Here is a 23,076-nt window from a genome sequence, read left to right as displayed (position 1 = left end):
CAGTAAAAAGTGACCTAAATATGACTTTTCTATTTAAGTGAAAATCTTTGCCCAATAATTTCAACAGAATTAATTAATATTCTTCATGTACATAAAATAATTAACATTATCTTTACGATTATCCCAGTTTGGGATTATATAGTTAATGGTGCTGGATAAACTCTACAGAATCTAGTTTTGATTTTCTTCTGCGCGCACTCTGGCGTAGCTTGAAATCCTTTGCTGTCGATGAGTTCTGGGTGGTTGACTGAGAAAGTTTCACACTGGCAGTTTCACTTTGGCAGCTCTTAGGCAGGGCAGTGGTGATTCCTATCATCAGCTAACCTAGTGCATACAGTGTTCTGAGGCTTTTGTTCTTGAGCTGAGTAAATAATGCTTTGCATTCCAGCTCTTTATTTAATGTCATCAATAGCATACCTCAAGACCACTTTTTTGGCAGCGTGTTAATGAATGTTTTGTTGAAGCCTTTTCATCTATCAAGGACTGAAATATCTGATTTAATCTCAGTGGTGCTTAAAATAAACTTTTGTGGCTGAATTTACTCAAGCTCTTATTTGAAAGCTATTCTTATAGGCAGGCCCAGAGCTAAGGACTGCTGGCTTGTTGGCCCACAGCTAGCTGAGCCTGGGGTCACAGTGGAGCGGTGGTCAGGTTTCTTGACTTGGACTTCCAGCTCACAACTTTCTGGACACTCTGGATAGGAGGTGGATTTTAGTTCAGTGATTTTTGTAGGCTTTCAAATTAAATAATTGGTGAAGTGGGTTGCTCTGATGAGAGGTTCTTTGGGTGAGGGGGGAGCAGGGCCTTAGGAAGTGGCGAATGTCAGCCCCATCCCACTCTGCCCTCTCTCTCCCATCCAGGTCTTGCGGGGCTGCACCAGCTGAGGGAGGAGGGGCATGTCAGGGATCGTCTTGGGCTCCAAGAACTATCTAGAAACTGAAGGCAACAGTTTTGGAAAGTTTTTTAACTCTTAAACTAAATTTTCATTTTCTTCACCCCCTTCTTTAGGATTGTCTTATAGCAGAAATGGAGGATAAAGTTTTAACTGTGGTAAGTATAAGTTCTAAAAGTTATTGTAAAGTTCCTTTTCCGAAGGCAGTGGGAATCACGTTAATTAAAGTAAATGGACTGTGGCTGATGACTTCAGGAGATGCTTTGAAATATTGGCTTTTGGTACATGGGTCTGTTAATTTAGGTGGAAGCGAAAGCATAAAAGTTGTTTTACAAGACTAACTACTGTGAAAATTCCTGAGTTTAGATGACCTATATTGAGCTCTCTGTTTTGTTTTGTTTTTTCCTTCTGAACATTTTATCGGGGTACAGTTATACATAAATTGCTAGCTAACCTGTTAATCAGGGTTAAACTGATGTATAAATTTCACTTTAGGACCATGTTACTTAAAAAAAATTTTTGGCCATAACCTTATGATGGAGGGGGAGTGTGCTGTGACTGTTTAAAGAGCATTTTGTAACCATTCATCATCACTTCCTCCTTTTGACATAAGCCAGCCTGTGCTCTTTTGATAAGGCCTTCCTCCTACTGATGTTGAGGAATTTAGCAATGAAACTGCTATAAATATATTTTCCATAAATAGGGAGGCTAAACAAATTGGAGGAATGTAAAAAAGAATCACTTCTTGGATTCTCCCCCTTGGAAAGAAAAATCAATCTGGAATTTCCTGATTTTTTTTGGTTGTTAAATTTTGAAAGGTTAGATGAATCTGATTGGGGGAAATGCCACACATAACCACTGTGACTTCTACGAGACCACTTAATAGGGATCCTCATGGTATCTCCTTAGAGTTTTACTTTGTCAGTGTTCAGCATTCAGAGAATGTGAGAGATCACTAAAAATATCATAGACCTAAATGTAAAATGCAAAACTGTAAAACTTCTAGAAGCTAACACAGGAGAAAATTTGGGTGACGTTGGGTTTGGCAATGAGTTTTTAGATAGAACAGCCAAAGCATAATCCATGAAAGAAAAATTGTAATGTAGATTTAATTAAAATTAAAAACTGCTTTGTGAAAAGCACTGTTAAGGGAATGAAAACACAAGCCACAGACTGGGAGAAAATATTTTCAAAGCATGCATCAGATAAAGGACTTGTATCCAAAATATACAAAGAACTCTTAAAACAGTAATAAAACAAACAACCCAATGAAAAAGTGGGCAAAAGATCTGAAAAGACACCTCACCAAAGACAACATGCAAATGGCAAATAAGCGTATGAAAAGGTGTTCAGTGTCATTTGTAATTAGAGAATTGTGAATTAAAACAACGAGAGACCACTACACACCTATTAAATTGGCTAAAATCCAAAACACTGATAACACCAAATGCTGGCAAGGATGTGGAACAAAAGAAACTCTCATTCATTGTGGTAGAAATACAAAAGAGTACAGACAGTTTGGAGGACAATTTGACAGTTTCTTACAAAACTAAACATATTCTTACCATAGAATCCAACAATTATGCTCCTAGGTGTGTACCCAAAGGAGCTGAATACTTGCATCCAAAAAATCTGCATAGAATGTTTATAGCAGCTTTACTCCTAATTGCCAAAAATTGGAAGCAACTAAAATGTCTCTTGACATGGGTAAATAAATTGTGGTACATCCATAAAATAGAATATTATTCAGCAATTAAAACAATGAGCTACCAAGTCATGAAAAGATATAGTAGAAACTTAGATGCATATTTTTAATTGAAATAAGCCAATCTAAGAAGGCTACCTGCTGTTTAATTCCAACTATTTGACATTCTAGAAGAAGCAAATCCATAGAGATAGTAAAAAGATCAATGTTTGCCAGGAATTCATGGTGAGGGAGGGGGTGATGGATAATTAGGTTGAGCAGAGGATATTTAGGGCAGTGAAACTGTTCTGTAGGATACTGTAATGATAGATGCATGATGTTAGGCATTTGTCAAAACCCATTGAATGTGAGGGTAAACCCTAATATAAATTACGGACTTTAGTTAATAATAATGTCTCAATATTGTCTACCAATTGTGACAAATGCCCCGTACTAATATAAGATGCTACAAATAGGGGAAACTGGGGGCAGTGTGGTGGAGAAGGGAGTATGTGGGAACTCAAGGTACTTTTTGCTCACTTTTTTGGTAAATGGAAAACAGCTTTATAAAGTAAAATGTACTAAAAAAATTGGTTCAGACCAAAAAAATTTTTTTACCTTGTCAGTATTTGGTGTACAGAGAATGTGAGGGATCACTGAAAAGTCACGCAGGTGGCTGGGAATAGGCGATTCTCCTTAATTGCTGAAAGGGGATTTCTGTCTGGCCCGTGCTTTTCAGTGGTCATAAAGGAGCTAATATAAAAGCTGTATGTTTTAAGCAAGGCTGAAATAGTGGCACCATTTCCACAGATTGTAAATACAGAGTCCAAATGCCATGCATTTATTGAGCAGAATTATCAAAGTGATTGCTGACCAGAACTAAAGATTTGTAAGTGAAGTGCATTTCTTTAAAAATTGGCTTGAGATAAACTTGGTTAATAATTGAACTTTCCTGACTATTTGCCTTTCTAATTCTAGGTCAAGGTTTTAAATGGCATCTGTGACAAAACAATCCGATCTACTACGGATCCTGTCATGAGCCAGTGTGCGTGCCTGGAGGAAGTTCACTTACCAAACATTAAACCTGGGGAAGGCTTGGTAAGTTCTAATAACACTTGTTTTATTTTCAGATAACACACACTGTCATTTACTAAAGTTTTTTTAAAAATTCTTTATTGCTTTCACTGTAATTCTGAAAAGTAGAATTAAATTAGACTACCTTCCACTATGTAGTTAGGAATTTGCTATCTTGAACTCCGTTGATATGTTTTCTATCTTCAAAGTATAAAAATAAATACAGTTTTAAAACTGTATACTCATATCTTAAAGGAATTGTTTTAACAGTTTTATTTTTAGGACTTAGCAATGCAAGGAGATATAAAACATTTATACAAAATAAAGATGGGCTGGGGGTACAAAAGCAACATCTGCTCTGAAAGTCTCTATTAGCACTTACAATGAATGTGAGAAGAGGCTGGTTGAAGGAAATGAATCTTAAGAGAAGTTTAGAAATGTTTCATAAGTCACGTAGGAGCTGTATAATAACAGGCCCTGAGGCTACATACAGGTGAACGTCTAGTACCTAGCGTGCATCCTATGGGATTAATTTGCTGAAATTTAAGTGAAGAAACTGTGAGGCCCATTAATTAGCTTAGAGGCTTTAAGTAAGAGAGAGCTGGGTTTAAATCCCAGCTCTTTTTTTTTTTTTTTTTTTTTGAGACAGAGTCTCACTTTGTTGTCCGGGCTAGAGTGAGTGCCATGGCATCAGCCTAGCTCACAGCAACCTCAAACTCCCGGGCTTAAGCGATCCTCCTGCCTCAGCCTCCCGAGTAGCTGGGACTACAGGCGTGTGCCATGATGCCCGGCTAATTTTTTCTATATATTTTTAGTTGGCCAGATAATTTCTTTCTATTTTTAGTAGAGACGAGGTCTCGCTCAGGCTAGTCTTTCGCTCAGGCTAGTCTCGAACTCCTGACCTCGAGCGATCCACCTGCCTCGGCCTCCCAGAGTGCTAGGATTACAGGCGTGAGCCACCGCGCCCGGCCTAAATCCCAGCTCTTGAGGGACTTAACCTCTTTACCTGTCAGTTTCCTTACAGGGCTGTTGAAAGTATTAAATTAGATTATAAATGCAAAGCTCCAGGTGCTGAGCATGTAGCACATGTGCACTAATGGTGGCTGCAGCTACTGTTGCTGGTATTGAGGAGGAGGGAGGAGGAGGAGGAGGAGGGAGGAGGAGGAGGAGGAGGAGGAAGAGGAAGAGGAGGACTGCCTAATGTATAGATAGCTGTGGGGAGGTATTAAGGCAGTCTCTGCTGTTAGATAGAAAACAAAATCAACAAAATGTTGACAAGCCCACATACTAAGTGAACAGAAATATGCATACTAATGCTACTTGGCTTCAAAGTAAATGATGGATTATAACAGATTAAATTTAAACAGGGAGGACTTCCTGGAGGTGGGTTTTATAGTCAAGTATTAAGGCAGATAGATGCCCTGAGTGGGCAGAAATGGAGTTGTTATTTCAGATGGTAAAGTTATAAAGCAGTGCCCTGGGAAAAGGAGTACCATGTGTAGCGAGAAGCTGATATGCTCTGCGAATGAAAATAACAGGATGGGAGAGGAGTGGGGAGAACCTTGAAGGCGTTAGTATTTGATGAGATTCTCTGATATCGTAGAGTAGGTTGCTGAGCAGGGCAAGTTCAGTATGATTTCTCAGGAGGATTCACATTGTTACTGCATAGATACCAGGGTGAGCAACTGTTTTCTGCCCTGCCTACTTTTATTCTCTTTCCCCATCTTATAACAGTTTTATAAAAAAATCTTATACATGGTACATCCAACTACAGAAATATTTCCTCAGGGATATGGCATTCACCTCTGACTTTGCCTATCAGACCTCTCAGGAGGAAGAATATTCATCTTTATGTTTCCCTTAAAATGGAGGTGCCTTTTGCTAATCTCTTGCCTGTGTTGTGTATCTCAGTCTGGGTTATTAGTGGCTTAAGTAAGTCATCCTGCAATTAATATTGATACCATATTTAGATGAATGTATTGTGTCCCCAGACAAAGAGATAGTCAAGAAAGAACAGTTCTTGTTTGAAGTGCCTCGCTCATTGAGCAGGTCTGAGAAAACTCCTACATCCTCAGAGCTGTGGCAAAGTTCTGTGTGCATGGCACACAAATTATAATATCAAAGAGATTTCAAGTTTGATTTCTTTCACTGGTATTTCGATTTGTTTAGTTCCCCTTCACTACCCTTTGGATCCTGTTTCATGATGTTTCAGGAGGCTTAAAAATGAGTATTGTTCTGAAGGGACTCTCATTAATGTTTTATAAGTTTATCTCACTTGTGGCTTGCAGCACTTCTAAATGTTGGAATAATGAGTCAATATATTTGTGACTCACTCTAGGGCATGTACATCAAATCGACCTATGATGGATTGCACGTGATTACTGGAACCACAGAAAATGTAAGTATATATCCCTTAAATGTGAGGTCTGTTGTGCCTTAAACAAATTTGACACACAGTCCCTATACGTTTCATTTAAATGTATGCGTGCTGTTTTGTAATCTGTAGTGAGACCGTGGGTGCCTGTTTTGTTTATTTCTGTTAGAGTACTGCTTATCTCAAGCTGCTGTCAATTTATTATTTAAATTGTACTTTATTGCTCTTGTTCATACACCTTGCCTAGCTTTCACCCCCACCCTTGTATTAATTATTCCTTTTGCACCCTGGATGTGTTAAGCCATAATTACAAAAACAATGATCTCTTTGTTGTTGAGAATCGCTCTTATAAGAACTGGGATTGGTGGCCATATGTATAAAATGTAATTAATGGAATTTTTATATGTCTCCAAAGCAGCTATTTTGGGATTTTTGCACAACATATTTTTATAGTTGTATTTCATAATATTTGGCATGATATTGAGATTTAGTCCCCCTCCCCACATCTTTTGAATAGAAAAAGCAGGTCTGGTTCCACTGTGAGAAACCTTTATACACTCTTTACTTCCTTCTGGAAATTCAAACATTTTGAGTTTGTTAAAAAGTAGAGCTATTGAATGCTTCCTTCTTGGAACCTCTACAATATGGCTAGCTTTCGAATGACTGATATGAAACTAAAAATGTTTGAATGGCTTGCCTGGTTCTGTGTAAAAGAAGCATGTTTCTGGGGAATTAATCTACTATTTAATAAATTAAGACAGGAGGAAATAATTCCTAAATGTGGGGGAAATTTTGGTTTCTAATCTGTCTGGTAGAAATATGTATCTATATGTTTAATTTTGAGCTTCAGCTGCTAGGTCTTTTGATAAAAGAAAATGGCATGATGTTTGAGTGTTTGTGATAAGCACCTGATTTTTGTAGTAAGAAAATGACATTGCTTAAGGCATTCAGTGAAGTATAAATACATCGTGTGGTTCTGGCAGATGAATGAGTGAGGAGCCGGTTATATCTTTAAGCATTCTCTGTTGTGCTACAGAGACAAAACACTGAGAATCACTGGACTTTTTATGCCACGTCACCTGATAGGCAGTAACAACACAGGAAGCCCTGCTTTCAGGCTGGGGATGGTGCCAAAGAAAAAACGCATAAGGCATCATATGATTCTCCCTTTGACCTTGTGGGAGACTTGGTATATTGCAGCTCAACTATGACATATTACTCATGTACCACTCGGTACATTGTTATGGAGTTGGATGGATTCAGAGAAACAGTGAATGTCATTTCAGTTTTTAAAGAGTTCAGGTTTTATAGGCTAGCAATTTGGTGATGACATTGTTGGACTTCACCAAACCGGTGTGGTGCCAGACTCTATCCTGGATCGACACGTGGAACACCAGAAGGCATCGAGTTTCTTTCCTTCTGGACCCCCACTTTTTTTTTTTTTTTAAAGATGAGAGTTGAGAAACAAAACAAAGCTGCTTTTGAATCAAATGGAATGTCAAATGTCATTAATGATATATTCTCTGAATTTCTGCCAGACCCGTAACACTGGGTGACAGATTCAGGGTTCCCTGGGTGTAGTCTGTCCTAGTGTCCCCGTGTAGGACTGGGTGGAACTCATCTCAGAGAGTGGTGGTTACCATCTCCCCCCACCCCATCCCCCTTTGAGTTCCTGGCTAAAGGAATAACATCTTGTTACAGATCAAATAAAAAAAAAGAAAATTTGTCTTATTCTATCTGATAATCCACTTGAAAATGTCACTTACTCCTTCACTCTTTCAACTTGTATTTATTGAGTGCCTGGAATGTGCTAGACACTAGGCCAAGTCTTCCAGATGACAGTGGAAAGTTAGGTAAGAGCCCACTTCTCAAGGGCTTAATCTAGAATTTTACACTTAATGTTGGATATTTTATACTTGAATGGTGATAGGAAAGGCCAGTTCCAGGTTAGCTTTCCTGGTATCACTTAAGGTCGCTATGACTTCAGAGTCAGAATGTTTTAAAGGCCTAGGTTTTAAAGGCCTAGTATGGTGGGTGGCAGTGGCTGGACATCCACTGCATTCCCAAGTGAATTGTCTCTGTGTTCCTCTGTCCTGGGCTCTGAGCCTAAGTGATGCCAGCTGGCCATTCTCAGACCTTTAGTTCATTTTTTTTTGAAATTTACCTGAGAGGTCAGGATCATTCCAAGGTCGGACTAACAGTGTCTGGTGATTCTTTATCTGATTTCTTTCTTTTTGATGTTTTGCAAGACCTTGACACGAGTCTGGACAAGGTCTTGCCACCCCCGGATTAGGTGGGACTTAGATCAGCCTCTGAAGAATGGGGGCCTTATTCTCCAGGTCAGCACCCTTCTGCAGCAAACCAGCACAAGCATCGTTTTTCAGTAGTCCGACTCATGGTGAAGATAGGCAAGAGCTACTAACTGGGGCAGGTTTTGGTACCAAGCTCTCTGCAGTTGGTAGGACATTTGAGAAATGAATACATGAGGAGCCTCAGGGAGGCAAGTCAATTCGGGACATTGGTGCTTGTTTTTTAAGATTGCACATCTATAAACAGGGAATTTTGGGCCTTGGAGCCATCTTTTGTAAAGTGAAGCTCATCTTAAATGAATCCGTTGCCCAGAAGATTAACTGGACTGGGCTGATTGGGATCAGAATTACCAGAGTGAGGTCTGTAACAATGGGTTAAGCATTTGACACACTGAGGCAAAAAGAAGCTTTGATAAATTTATTTTTTTTAACTGACTCAAGGGATTCAAGATGGGCCATCTCCCTGTGGTGTCTGGGTTGCTGGTCTCTCAGGCAAGGCCCTGGCTGGTTGTTATGGTGCAGGTTAAATGTTTTCAAAAATAACTGTCACAGTTACCTGTGCCTTGCATTGGACCTAGATGAAATCAAAGGGGATGTTTCCACAGTTTAGTGGGGCTTGCTAATTTCTTGTTGAGCCTCTCACAACAGTTGAGTGAGAAAATTCAGCAAGTGTGTCTTGGGTTTAGTTGTTGTTCTTCTCTCCATGTTCAAAGGTGCGATTTTTTTCTTTTGATAGTTGTAAATTATTTGAAGATTCAGCCAATTACATAAGTTACAAAGTTAAATTCTCTGAAGTAGATATGTTTGATTAGAATTTGAAATCAAGGGTTTATCCTTTTTTCTTCTCTTGGTCATATATGAGATATCTTATACGTAAAGAGTTCTAGGTTGTTTATATGAACAAGAATACTATGAGCAAAATATTTGACAAATAGATTATATTCCTGTGCATATATTTTTGTTGTGTTTGCAAATTAATAAGATATTATCTGTGGGAAACAAAGTCTGGACTTTGTTTTAATACTGAAGACTCATTCATTTTAAATTTAATCTGAAAATGAAAAAAATTAAATTTATTTTCTTTCAAGACATTTTCTGTTGCCACTAACTTTCTATTGTAATAGCATTGTGATAATATATAAAACAAGATCCAATGAAAATAGGATTTTCTTTTAATAAGGAAACAGGATGACAGTTACAACGATGATCTTTACAAATTAAACAGTTGGTCAGTTTTTATAAGATTAATTTTGATAGGGATATGCATAAGGTCTTTTTTTAGATGAAAAATGACTTTTATCAGCTAATCATTTTGACAGTGTGTCTACACTCTCCCCAGTAGGTTAGATGAACCTGGCTGTTCTAACTGATAGATTATAGGTTATAACAGACACTAATAAAATAGATAACACAGTATTCATATGTCAGGTCCCCACATACTGTATAATCTCAGGAGACCAAAGCATATTCTTTTATTTTTCCTGAGAAAATTTTATTTCAGATGCTAGTTACCTACAGAAGAAAGAAAGAAGAAATGGAAGCAGAAAGAACAAGAAGATTTGAAAAATTAAGACAGGTTTTTTGTTCTGTTTAGTCTCCTGCAGACAAATCCCAGAAGATTCACGCTGGTGATGAAGTCATTCAAGTTAACCGGCAAACCGTGGTGAGTTTGTGTATTGAGACTTAAGTTTCCCCTGTAGAACTTTTAATTAAATGTAAAGCCATTTTATTTAAATTTGCAATTTATGTCCTATTTTCCGCTATTTTAAGTAAGTGCTGATATGAACATATCGCATCTGTGTATTTATGTCTACCTATTTTCTCACAAGTCTGATTTCCTCAAGATAAATTCATAGGTTTGGTTTTTCATTATTCATGAGAAAGTCCTCCCTCCTCACTTTTTTTCGCTTGAAGGTGGGATGGCAGCTAAAAAATCTGGTGAAGAAACTGAGAGAGAATCCCACCGGCGTCGTGCTGCTGCTTAAGAAGCGTCCCACGGGCTCGTTCAACTTCACGCCTGCTCCCCTGAAGAACCTGCGGTGGAAGCCGCCTCTCGTGCAGGTGTGTGTTTCTTAGCGTGAGCCTTCGTCTAGCATCAGCACGTGAACAGTGCTGAATGTCTGAATTGTCTAAAAAAAATAGGTTAAAATTTGAAGGTGATTGGTTTTAGAAGTTTTTGTATAATTAGCCTATAATCCTGCTTATGTGAAAATAACATTTTAGAAATACACAGTGGAGTGGCCACTAGTCATATATGACTAAATAATTAAATTAAAAGTTCTTCTCAGTGTCACCAGCCACATTTCAGGTGCTGAATATTCACATGTGGCTAGTGGCTACCATATTGGGTAGTGTAGATATAGGCATTTTCATCATTGCAGAGAGTTCATTCTAGTCCTTCTCCTCTCCCATTTCAAACACATACTTATGTACAGTTTGAAGACTAATCTTGGAGAGACCACACGGGGTTGAGTCTTTAGTGGTGCTTTACCAGGGCTAGGGTAGGGGCGGTGGGAGCGATCCAGACAGAGAGTAGTATCACATCATTATTTATACGTTATTTAGAATTTCCAATCTGTGGTGATAATAAGAGACAACTGACTTTAAGTAGAGTGTTATTATTTAGGTTGTCTTCAAACAATGTACCCCCTTATCGCTTACACCTGGGTGGACGATGCTCACTGGCACCCTCCTTGTTAAACCATTGGTTCCTAGTGTTTGTTTCCTACACCAAGAATGAAAAGCAATAACATTTTAATGGCCTTTTATAATACTGAGATTATGATTTATTTGTGTCTTTTATTGTACATCTTTGTGTGGAAGGAACAGTAGTCTCAAGCCATCAATTTGGACACTCTGTGATGCACTGGACATATGTCTACACGTGTTGGTTACACATGTAGGAGTTAAAAATATGTAACACAAAGCAGAGGGTAGAGCAAGAAGAAACATAATTAAAATTACTTCTTAAATAATAACATATTTAAATTTTTAAAAAAATTAACAGATACAAATTTCATATATTTATAATATACACACAATGTTTTGAAATATGTTCACATTGTGGAATGGCTAACTCAAGCTTATTAACGTGTACCTTACCTCACATACTTACCATTTATTTGTGGTGAGAGCAGTTAAAATCTATTAACTTAAGTGTTAGCAATTTAGCAATTTTCAAGCATGCAATACATTATTATTAACTATAGTTACTGTGTTGTACAATAGATCTCTTGACGTTATTCCTCCTGGCTGACTGAAACTTTGTACCTTTGATCAATATCTCCTCAGTCCCTAGTAACCACCATTCTCCTCTCTGCCTCTTTGAGTTTAGCTTTTTATGATTCCACATATAAGTGAGATCATGCGATATTTGTCTTTCTGTGTCTGGCTTATTTCACTAAATATAATGTCCTCCAAGTTCATCCGTGCTGTTAAAAATGACAGGACTTCCTTCTTTTCTAAGGCTGAATAGTATTCCATTATGTACATATATCACATTTTCTTTATTCACTTACCTGTTGATGGACGTTTAGGTTGATTCCATATCTCAGCTATTGTGAATAATGCTGCAGTGAACGTGGGACTGCAGATATCTCTTCAACATACTGATTTCATTTCCTTTAGATATGTACCCAGTAGTGGGATTGCTGGATCATATGGTAGTTCTATTTTTAATTTTTTGGGGAACCTTTATACTGTTTTCCTAAATGGCTGTACTAATTTACATTACCACCAACTGTGCAAGGATTCCCTTTTCTCCACATCCTTGCCAACACTTACCTTTTGTCTTTTTGATAACAGTCATTCTAACAGATGTGAGGTGATATCTCACTGTGGTTTTAATTTGCATTTCCCTGATAATTAGTGATATTGAACATTTGTTCATATACCTGTTGGCCGTCTGTATGTTGTCTTTTGAGAAGTGTCTATTCAGGTCCTTTGTCTATCTTTTAATCAGGTTACTTGTTTTCTTGCTATTGAGTTGTTTGAGTTCCTTATGTATTTTGAATATTAACCCCTTATCAGATGTACGTTTGCAAATATTTTCTCCCATTCTGTAAATTGTCTCTTCACTCTGTTGATTGTTGTATTTGCTGTGTAGAAGCTTTTTAGTTTGAAATGATCCCATTTGTCTGTTTTTGCTTTTTTTTAAACCTGTGCTTTTGGGGTTATATCCAAAAATCATTGCCCATAACTGAGCATATTGATCATACCCCAGCTGCTTCTGTTTGCATTGATTGATATAAAATTTAAACATGTTTTTATTTTTTTGGAATTCTCAGAATGTGATAATATCATAGAGGTGCTTAATTCCTCATAGGTAATTGATGTAGTACCTAAATGCTAGGTCTGCCAGGTAATTGGTGCATGGGATAAATGTTGGGTTCTGAAGAAGGAGAAATAGGTGTGGACTGTGTAGGTGAAGGCACATCTTCCTGATGAAGTAGGAGCATTTTGGAGCCTGGAAGGGTAGGTGGGGTTTGTGTTGGCAAATGAGGGTGTGTATCATAGAGGAGATGAATGTTATTCTTTAAACACACTTGCCCACAAAACATGGTTATACTGCCAGCAGGGAAGAGAAGTGTCTTAGATAAGATTTCCTAGAAACAGAGTCTGAGACAGAGACTCTTGTGAAAGCAATTTTTGAGGACATGTGCTTCCAGTAGAACTTGTAAAGGAAGGAGGAAGGCAGAATGAGGGATGAGAGGCAGCAAGGATGCCATCTAGCCTTGGCCTAGTGGACAGGATGAAGGATCTTGGTGTAACCACTCAGCTGCAAGCTCTGGGGGCCCTGTTTGGGAGAGGCAGCTGTCAGCTGAGGGCCATTCTTGAGAGAAGGGGCAGTGAGCTTTCAGCAGTGATACTCCTAGCAGCTGGGGGTGGTACTGGCTGGTGTAGAGACTCTAGATGGGCTCCACAGCCCGTACCACAAGGAGTGGGTAGCTCAGTCTCCCGGGAGCCAAGGGTGGGAGGTAAAGTTAGACTGGTCTGTTGGCCTATAATAAGAGATATAAATGATTTCAGGAGTTTTGCAGGGCTTTGCCTTGAAGGAATATGTGAACGTTGGCCGGCTGAGACAGTGTAGTGGCAGGCATGAGTGCCAGGCTAAGGAGCTTGGGCTTCATCCTACAGGTAATAGGCCTATCTTCATGTGGTCTTCCCTCTGCATGTGTCTGTGTTCTAATCTTTTCTTCTTATAGGGACCCCAGTCAGATTCGACTAAGCCTGCTCTAGTGATCTGCATTTTAACTTAATTACCTCTTTAAAAGCCCTTTCTCCAAATGCAGTCACATTCTGGGGTACTGCGGGGTTAGGACTTGAACTTATGAATTTAAGGGGCGGGGGCAAAATTCAGCCTGTAATAATATTTAAACACCAGAAACACCAGATGGGAGGCTGTCGCATATGTCTAGGTGAGGGGTGACATGGTCCTGCTGGCTGGTGATGGGTGATTCAGTGAAAGACTGACAACGCCCAAGGCCCTGGGGAGGAGCAGCAGAGGAGCTCATGGAGCAGCACAGCACAGTGGGCACAAGGGTGGCCCCGGAGTCAAACCCCTTGAGTTCAAGTCCCAGCTCTGCCACTTATTAGCTGTGGGGCCTCCGACAAGGCATTTAGTCTTTCTAAGCCTCACTCTCCTAATTAATGTGTTGACTATTAGAAAAGGTTTTGAGATAAGGGTGAGGAAGACCAGCAAGGCAGGGGAGAAGTAGGTGTCCAGTGCGACAGGGAACTTGAGTGGTGACAAAGATTAGAAAGTCAGGAGAGCCGTTGGAAGGAAGAGATGCTAGGTATTTTGAGCATAACTGAATTTGAGGTGACAGAGGAAAAGTCCCGTGGGTATGTTCAGACCGTAAGTGAAAGTTATTTTCACATGCAGGCTGGCAGTAGTCCCTTGACTTCTGGAAATTCACATAAGAAGGGACACTCTTCCCATTTCTCTGGTTTTGCCTATCTTCCTGCCACGTGCCACTAGCTATGCAGTTTGGGGAAGAGGTGATGAGAGATGGAGACACCTAGTTTTGCATGTGACACGGGAGATGATCACCATCAAGACACAGAGGCCATTTTCAGCTTTGCAATCAAGTGTTTTCAAGATGTGTCCAGGATGTTTTCAGAATATAAACTCTAGCAGACAGATACTCTGTGGACTTGCTCAGCCCTGGTGCTTTTCTGGGCTTTATTCTTCGGTGTTCTCTCTGCCTGGAAGCCCACTGTTCTGGAAGGGAGCTCTTTAGTTCTTTTCTACGTCATTAGTGTTGTTCTGGCATAGAAAAGGTGTTCCTGTCTCTCTGTGACTCAGTTTCTCTCCTGAACATGGGCTGTCACCCTGTGAATCTCCTGGTAGTCACTCCTAGCTCCCTCACACCAGCTATTCAGTCCTCCCAGCGCCTGGAATCCAGTTCACGGTCTCACCGCTGGGAGATCTTCCTACACAACCCGGGCTAGACAGGGGTTACACGTGGCTTTTTATGTCCACCAGGGCCTAGCATTGTTCTCACCTTCACCAAATGTTTCATGCCATAAGATTGAGGGTCTCACACAAGATTGTAAAAACTAGGGCCTTTGAGACCAATAAGATAATTAAAATTAAGCTGTATGGATTTTAAACATTTCAAACTGACTTGTATGTATGAGTGTGTATATATATTAATATATATGTGTATATATATACACACACAGCACAAAGTTAGACAGTATAAGGTTGTGTACTCACTATGTGAAAGCGGTGTCCCGAGCCCTTTACACGTGTTGTCTCAATGCTCACAGCCACACCGTGTTGGTACTATTCTTGTCCCTGTTTATTCTCATTTTATAAATGAGGCACAGAGAAGTTGAGTATTTGCTCAACGATACACAGCTAATGAGAAATCTAGCCGGGATTACACCCAGACAGAGTTCCAAGGCCACACTCAGTCAGTGGTAGCATTGCTAGTGATTTTCATGAACTAACTCATCTAATCCCCACCGCACCTCTATATGAGAGGTACTGTCAGTATCACAGAGGGGGAAACTGAGGCACTGGTGTTGATATGATTTGCTCAGAGATAGAATTACAGCCCTGGCTTCCGAGCCTCTGCTTTTCACCATGTGTCTAGTCTTTCAAAACCCTCAGTTAATTCTGAGTGTTTCAAAGAAGAATAGAAGTGAAATATTCCAGCTCTAAGCAGCTGCAGCCCCTGTTCACACACAAGGCTGGTGTTGGTTTGCAGGCAGGGAAGGAGTGCAGAGAATAATCTCCGAGTTGACCTGTGCTCTTTTGCATGCCGTGTGTTGCTCCTGTTTCAGACCTCGCCTCCGCCCACGACCACCCAGTCCCCTGAAAGCACGATGGACGCCTCACTGCGCAAGGAGAAGCCGGCTATCCTGGACCTGTACATTCCTCCCCCGCCAGCCGTGCCCTACTCCCCCCGGTGCGTTCAGACCGGCTCCTGTCGGTGTAGATTCTGGATGGCGGTGTAAAGATCACAGGGCTGCATCTTGAAACTGCCATTAAAAACTGGGGATGGTTAATGGATGTAAAAACATGGTTAGATAGAATGAGCAATATTTGATAGCACAACAAAGTGACTATAATCAACAATAAGTTAAGGTAGACTTTAAAAGAACTAAAAGACTAGAATTGGGATGTTCCTAACACAAAGAAAGGATGAATACCTGAGGTGAGGCATACCTCAATTACCCTATTTGATTAATTCACATGGTATGACTGTATCAAAATATCACATGTACCCTATAAAAATATACAACTATAATAGTATGTATCCATAATAATTAAAAATGGAAAAAGAAATTTGTATTATTTCTAAAAAAAAGAGTGCAAAAACAAAAGTGTGATCAGCCTTACTTTACAGGAATATTGGTGTAGATCTAGGTTTTCTGGGGCTTGAAGCTACACAATTTGGTGGGAAGGGGGCCCTTTAAGAAACGAATGCAGAAATATCTTTACTTTTGAAAGATTTAGAAAAGCATATCCTCCTCCTAAGGCCTTAGAAGGGTCTGTTTTCGGGACCCTGCAGCTTAAGTTTCATTAACTCCCTGGTAAATTCATCTTTTAACTTAACTCCCTGAAGGAAGATAGTAAATACTTCTGTGAGACTAATTAAAGTTACAGCTTGATTTTGTTGAGAAAGGTGTGTTCTTCATAGGACTTAAAAACACCCCAGGTGAGCGTAGGTATGTATGTTTCATATTTATGGCTGTGCGCGCGCATGTGTGTATTATAAACTCTTAAAGACAGGTTTTTTTAAATGGCTGTCTTAAATGTTATATGGTATAATGAGGGTGGTATATAAAGGGTAGGAGATGATTTAGGTGTGATCTGGGCTTATTTTTTTCAATTCGCATGTTTACATAGGCTGATAAAATTAAAGAACCTGGCTCATTTATTCAGCATACATTTCCTGAGTGTTGGGCCGCAGTTACCGTCTGACACAGAACACACTTGCTCCTAGAGAACTTCTGGTGTCTTGATTCAACTATTCAAGAAGAAATTGAGAAATACGTAATTGTGCTATAATATTTCATAGAACAAAATTCAGGTTGAATTTATTACAGTGACATTTTGCTTCGTATTGGAGTTTTTCATTTGTTTTTGTTTGAAGCTGAGCTATTTGCTTCTATTGTGTTTGTTCTGTGTTGGGTTCAGAGAGGATTTAATGTCGCTTTCCTCTCCCTGAGTCTCACGTTACTCAGAACTTACTACGGCACGGAGAGAATTTCCATCAAGTGGCCGGGGGCATTCTGGTTCACCAGATCTCAGGTGTGTTTGAAGCTGCAGATAATTGTTGCCTCTGCACATAGCACAGAGTTTTACTACTAACCACCACTGTGTGGATGGTTCTATCAGAAACTGTAGGGAGATGCCCTCCCCCGACCTGAAAATACTGCCGTCTGGGCCTCAGCGAGAGATCACAGGAGTAGTGGCAAGAAAAGGGTTATGCAGGAGTGAGGGAGAGAGGGGACTAGGTTAAACTGCTTGGGGGAGACACTCTTGAGAGCGTGTGCGAGTACACACACACACACACACACACACACACACACGCACCACTAATGAAGGATATTTTCTGAGGAATAAAAAATGCAAATGAGTTATAGAGAAATGAGCAGTGAGTCATGAAAGCTTTGTGAATGGAGGAATTATATGCTGGGTTTAAGGGTGTGGAAGGAGATAGATTCTTGGGTGGGAGGGGTAGGCGGAGTGCCCGGCCCACCTGTGAATACCACACACAGGCAAGGCTGATCATTAGATTGCTTTGGGACTCAGTTGATTCTGTATTTTATCTAGTTTTTTTGTACTGATCGCCTAATGGAATTTGCTAAATGCAAAGAGTTTAGCCAGCTGGCACTTGGACTCAGCCAAAATTAATTTTAAATTTTATTATTAACTGACAGAATTAGGATGCAATTGGTGATCCCACTTTTGCTGATTTCTGTAGTATTTAGTGCCTGAAAGAGTCACTCTCCATTGGTTACTATAAAGGCCCCTTTGTGTTTTTTAACATAATTTTCAAATCTAACAACTTCATTGTACATCAAGAGTCTTTTTTGCTGGATCTTAGCAAAGATACTACTCTTGGCATGAGAAAAATGGTTCGATAGATCATACCTTAATGTGCGATTGCTGTAGTACGCAGGAGATTCAAACTATAGGAGACAAGCACAGGAAAACTAGAGCTATTTTTTTCAAAGCTATATTTGTTTAGACAGGTGTGAAAAAAATTACGTTTACTCTTATTTAATAGGATCATGGTATTTGTTCTTATTTAATAAGATTCATATGCATATGAGGGGCAACTGGGGTTGAAAAAAGGAATGCTTTTTCCTCCAGGGGCAAAGGAGAATTTAGATTTTCTCAGTGTGTGCTGGACATAGCATGATTTCTATAGTTCTTCAGGATGAGAGAATCTTTGTAAGTAACTTAATTATTGCACATTATCTTCCAGGGATGAGAATGGGAGTTTTGTTTATGGAGGATTCAGTAAGTGTAAACAACCACTGCCTGGTCCTAAGGGTTCGGAGTCCCCGAATTCCTTCTTGGACCAGGAGAGCCGGAGACGAAGGTTCACCATTGCCGATTCCGATCAGTTGCCTGGGTATTCAGTAGAAACCAATATTCTGCCCACAAAAATGAGAGAGAAAACACCATCTTATGGTAAGTTTCCCAAGTGTTTGTTTTGTTCTGCAGTTGGCTTTTACTTCCCTTCCCCACCCCCTTTCTTATTTGGAACTGTTGGATGAATTTGGCAGACTTTAAGGGTAATCCGAGGAAAACATAAACCTCAATGAAATTCTAAGTATGAGACCTTTATTCATCTCCCTAAAGTGAAGCCTTGTTGAGTCATTGCTCTGCCTGGCATCAAAGCCCAGCTGAGTGAGATCATATTACAGTTTTAACTTTCAGTGTCTAGGTTTTAACTTTGGAGTTGCTTTGCTCCCTAGATGCAAACCCAAGTTTAGCACGCCTCTGTCCTAACTGCTTGCTGTGGAAACACAGTGCTTTCAAATACTTTGCTTATTTGAAAATTTGTTATTGCTTCTACTTAAGTGGGTATGATGTTGTGGGGTCTAAGTTATAAATAAAGGGAAGGATTCTCTAAAGTCCCCAAACTCATCAACCTTGTCATCCTCCTTCTCGTCCTTCTGCAGGCAAGCCCCGGCCCTTGTCCATGCCTGCGGATGGGAACTGGATGGGGATTGTGGACCCTTTTGCCAGACCTCGAGGTCACGGCAGGAAAGGTACGTTTAATCTCAGCAAACCCAAAGACCCCAAACGGGGAGTCAGAAGACCCAGGCCTTAGTTTCAGTTCTATTCCTAAATGTGTTGTAATAACGAGATAGAGTACTTAATGTCTCTGAGTCCCATTTTCTCCTCTATAAAATCAGAACGCCTGAAGGAAGGTCTCTCAGATCCTACTTATTTCTAGAATGACAAAATTACATAATCCTCGTTAGTGATTGCAAATCTCCTAGTTAGCATTGTGTTATAAAAAGGTTGTAGAGGTTAATGGCCTAATTTTTAAACAAGGAGAAATAAATTATTCATTGTAGGGTCTTATCCTAAATTTTATGACTATTATTATTAGAGTCTGATTTCTGATGAACAAGAACATGGATTTTTTTTCTTTCGGATCCTTCTTGTGTTAGAGAGTAATTACTATTTGAAAAGAAGTTTGTGTTTAATTCACCCTGTAATCAAAGTTACTGCTTGTTATACTAGTGTTGAGGGAAATGTTTGAAAACATTCTTTTTTTTTTTTGTCAGATGATGCTTGATTATTAACATTGGCAAAACATTATAACATTGTTTTTGCAGTATTGAAACAAAGAGCAGGTGAAAAGTTAAAGTACTGTAGGCTTTAGATAGTAAAAGGAGGAAGAAAAAAATTCTGGAGGCCTGACCTTGCAAAGGGATCAGCCCCTGACATCTGCTAGGGACTTGGTAAAGTTTGTCACTTAAGTACCCATATCACCTGGATTATGCTGAAGTGAGAAAGGGACAAGGTACCTATGTATGGTTCAAGATACCCTTGGTTAACATGTGAATATCTGTGGAGCAGTCAGCAGGTGGCAGGGCTGTCCTTTGTTTAGATTTAGAAATGTTAGCAGCTTCATTGCCATTCTTAAGAACCTGGATTTAGCCTTTTATTTCTTTTATATATTGAGAGATGAAATGTGGGGGTTGAGGAGTGTGAAATTGGGAAATGGAAAATTATTTGCCCTACCCCACTCGTCCTTCCACAATTTTCCTGCATGATTGTTTTAGAATAAAAGATATCTATCTGCACATGGCCACTTTAAAAAAAATAACAGCTTTATTGGGATATAACACATAGCATAAAGTTCACCCTTCTAAAGTGTACAATTAGGTGGTTCTTAGTATATTCACAGATTTGTGCATCAGTCTCCACTAACTAAATCCAGAACATTTTCACCACGCCAAAAAGAAACCCCGTACCTTTCAGCAGTCACTTCCAATTCCCTCCTTCCCCAGCCCCCGACAGTCACTGATCTACTTTGTGTCTATGGATTTGCCTGTTTTCCTATTCTGGACATTTCATATAAACAGATGTATACAAATTTGTGGCTTTTTGACAATGGGTACCTTTTAAAAGTGACTTTTCCCCTTTGATTACAAAAGCAAGACAAGCACATTGAAAACCATCTAGAAGGCATGAGAAAATAAAACTGACCTAGAATCTGCTTCCTTAACCTAGAAATAATCATTGTTAATGTTTCATGTGGTTTCTATTTGTTCCTGTATTTACATTTATACAATTAGAAAAATGTGCAAAATGGAAGAAATAGATGTTCAATAATATTATGTAAAGTGAATATTATCTAGACTATGTATTTTATGTAGCTGCATTAATATTCCATCTTATGGCTGTAGCACCTATTTAGTCTGCACTGTTGGAAATTTAGATTATTTGCTTTTATTCCTCCCAACTATACATTTTTCTGCAAGTATCCGTATATGTAGATCTCTGCACATTTTGGGGAGTAGAATTTCTGGGTCAAAAGAATAATACATGTTGCCAAAGTATCCTGAATTTTCATTTTCTAGTCAGTTTCTTAAACATCCCCCCATCTTAGGAGGTCTCCTGGCATTTAGGGTAGGACCATTCTTCCATGTTCAGGAATGTCGCAAGCGCTGCAGGGCGTTACAAACTTTGATCGCTGTATGCTAAAGGAGAATAGTGCCTGCCCTTTATTCCGGGTGACAGTGTACCCTGTGCTTCCTGCTGCAGGCATGAGCAAGGACAGATGGGAATCATGTGACTTGCTGTCATTGTTTTATGATTTCAAGTGAAATTATGAAAATTCTTATACCAGTTAAGAAGTACAGGCTCTCTGAGTCTGCTCTGCCCTTGTGTTACCTCTCAGGGGCTAACACAACCTAAAGCATGGAGGACCTCTTGCATTTCTGCTTTCTGAACACCCGTGGGGTGGGCTTGGCCACGTGCGAGGCCTCGTAGCCCATCCAGGCTGGAAAGCAGGGCCTAGTGCCTGCTGTGAGAGTGGCGGCAGAAGTGTAGGCCAGCTGAGGGTCCCCCGAAAAGCACCATGGTGCAGCGGATTGTGATTGTGATTTTAATGGACTTATGGGCTTTGTCTGAAAACAGGGGAAGATGCCCTTTGCCGGTATTTCAGTAATGAGCGGATTCCTCCGATCATCGAAGAGAGCTCCTCTGCCCCGTACCGGTTCTGCAGACCCACGACGGAGCGGCATCTGGTCCGAGGTGCAGACTACATCCGAGGGAGCAGGTGCTACATCAATTCAGATCTCCACAACAGCGCCACAATTCCGTTCCAGGAGGAGGGGACCAAAAAGAAAGCTGTCTCCTCGGCCTCAAAGTCCTCGTCCACAGAACCGTCCCTGCTGGTCAGCTGGTTTACTCGCCTGAAACTGTTGACTCACTGAGAGCTGCCCTGCTCTGGGCTCCTGCCTGGCCCCTGCTCCCAAGTGCCTTGCTTCACAGCGGACAGCCTCTCTGATTTCATCCACAGTATTATGGAATGCATTGGTTGTTTTTTTTTTTTTTTTTTTTTGGAAAGTTGTATACTGCCCTTCTTGGAAGTTTGAAATAATCGGATGGGAACAAATGCAGAGGATCTGAGGGTGCTGGCTTGTGGGGGCACAGGAGGGAAATGGGTAGAGTCTTCTCTTCTTGCTTCCCCAGAGACAGAACATGGAGACACACTCTGTAAATTGGAATCGTGGCCAGAAATGTTATGGTCATTGTGAGGAACTGGTGGCATTGTTCCTTTTGGGGGAGGGGGGCTAAAATTGGTGGCTCTTGTCATACAGATGTGTTGGTTTGTGGTCCAACTTCTCTACCTGAAAAAGCCAGTGGAGGAAACATCTTTGTTTTGATTTTTAAGGCTATATACCATATTTGTAAGTGTAGCAGCTTTGACTTTGAAATAACATGTGACAAGTGTCTGATGCTCTTTCACAGAAGAGGTTTAAGTGTAGGTCTGTTACACTTGAATAATTCCCTTATTCTTAACAGTCTCAGTATAGGTCAATTAATACAGAAACACATGGATGCATTTTGATAGGGCTTATTACACACAAAGAGGCTTATGGTTATTTGTGAGGGGTGTTGTTGTTGTTATATATTATTGTCTTTAAGGGAAAGAAGCAATAAGATTTGCTGACAGCCAAAGTATCATTCAGAAAAGTGAAGCAAGGAGATTTAGGTTTATGAGAGATACATCAGTTTGCATTTTGACCTGTTTAATGTCTATCTTTCAGAAAAGAATGTACAATTCTTTAAAATTGTACACACTTCGCTAATTAGAGATATCTTGGAAAGCCTTGTGGTCACTAATTTTCAACTAACATCAGGTATTTTGAAAAAAGTGTGTCTGGATATTAACTCTTGTTTAAACTGAATGTATGATATTTTGTTAGAATGGAAAAGTACTATCTATCTTGTTAATTTAAGTGTTTTAAATATAGTTGTATATTTTTCTTACTCTTAGTCACATGTAATTGAAATATTTCTGTCTTGCGTCATACACAAAGCTGATGAAAAAAGCATTCAAGGTGTTCTCAGATTAGCATTTGACCACCATGGCTGTTGTGAGCAGGGCACTATTGTTCAAAAACAAAATGAACCCTCCCAGGCATTTTGGGATTTCATGGATTAGAAATGGAGGAGGAGAAGAAGTGTGTGTAAAGTGCACTTACATGAGGGGAATTTTTCAAGGTATATTCCTGGGCAGAGCTA

At 39.8% G+C, this 23,076-nt stretch overlaps 1 protein-coding gene across 5 annotated transcripts in view; it reads left to right on the top strand.

Moving 5' to 3' along the window:
* CNKSR3 (CNKSR family member 3) overlaps positions 1-22,821 on the top strand; it is a 50,469-nt gene extending 27,648 nt beyond the window's left edge. For all 5 annotated transcript variants that reach the window (XM_045544603.1, XM_045544604.1, XM_045544601.1 and 2 more), the window contains 9 exons: positions 1,009-1,050; positions 3,555-3,674; positions 5,989-6,048; positions 9,928-9,996; positions 10,248-10,394; positions 15,627-15,751; positions 18,284-18,492; positions 18,987-19,076; positions 21,463-22,821. In XM_045544603.1, the coding sequence (XP_045400559.1) occupies positions 1,009-1,050; positions 3,555-3,674; positions 5,989-6,048; positions 9,928-9,996; positions 10,248-10,394; positions 15,627-15,751; positions 18,284-18,492; positions 18,987-19,076; positions 21,463-21,761 (1,161 nt within the window). In that variant the 3' untranslated portion in view covers positions 21,762-22,821. The remainder of the gene's footprint in view (positions 1-1,008; positions 1,051-3,554; positions 3,675-5,988; positions 6,049-9,927; positions 9,997-10,247; positions 10,395-15,626; positions 15,752-18,283; positions 18,493-18,986; positions 19,077-21,462) is intronic.
* Positions 22,822-23,076: the final 255 nt, after the last annotated feature.

Source organism: Lemur catta, chromosome 2 (genome assembly GCF_020740605.2).
Source record: "Lemur catta isolate mLemCat1 chromosome 2, mLemCat1.pri, whole genome shotgun sequence".
NCBI classification, from domain to species: domain Eukaryota; kingdom Metazoa; phylum Chordata; class Mammalia; order Primates; family Lemuridae; genus Lemur; species Lemur catta.
The sequence above is the reverse complement of the archived record's forward strand: the minus strand, read 5'-3'. Positions and strand labels throughout refer to the sequence as shown.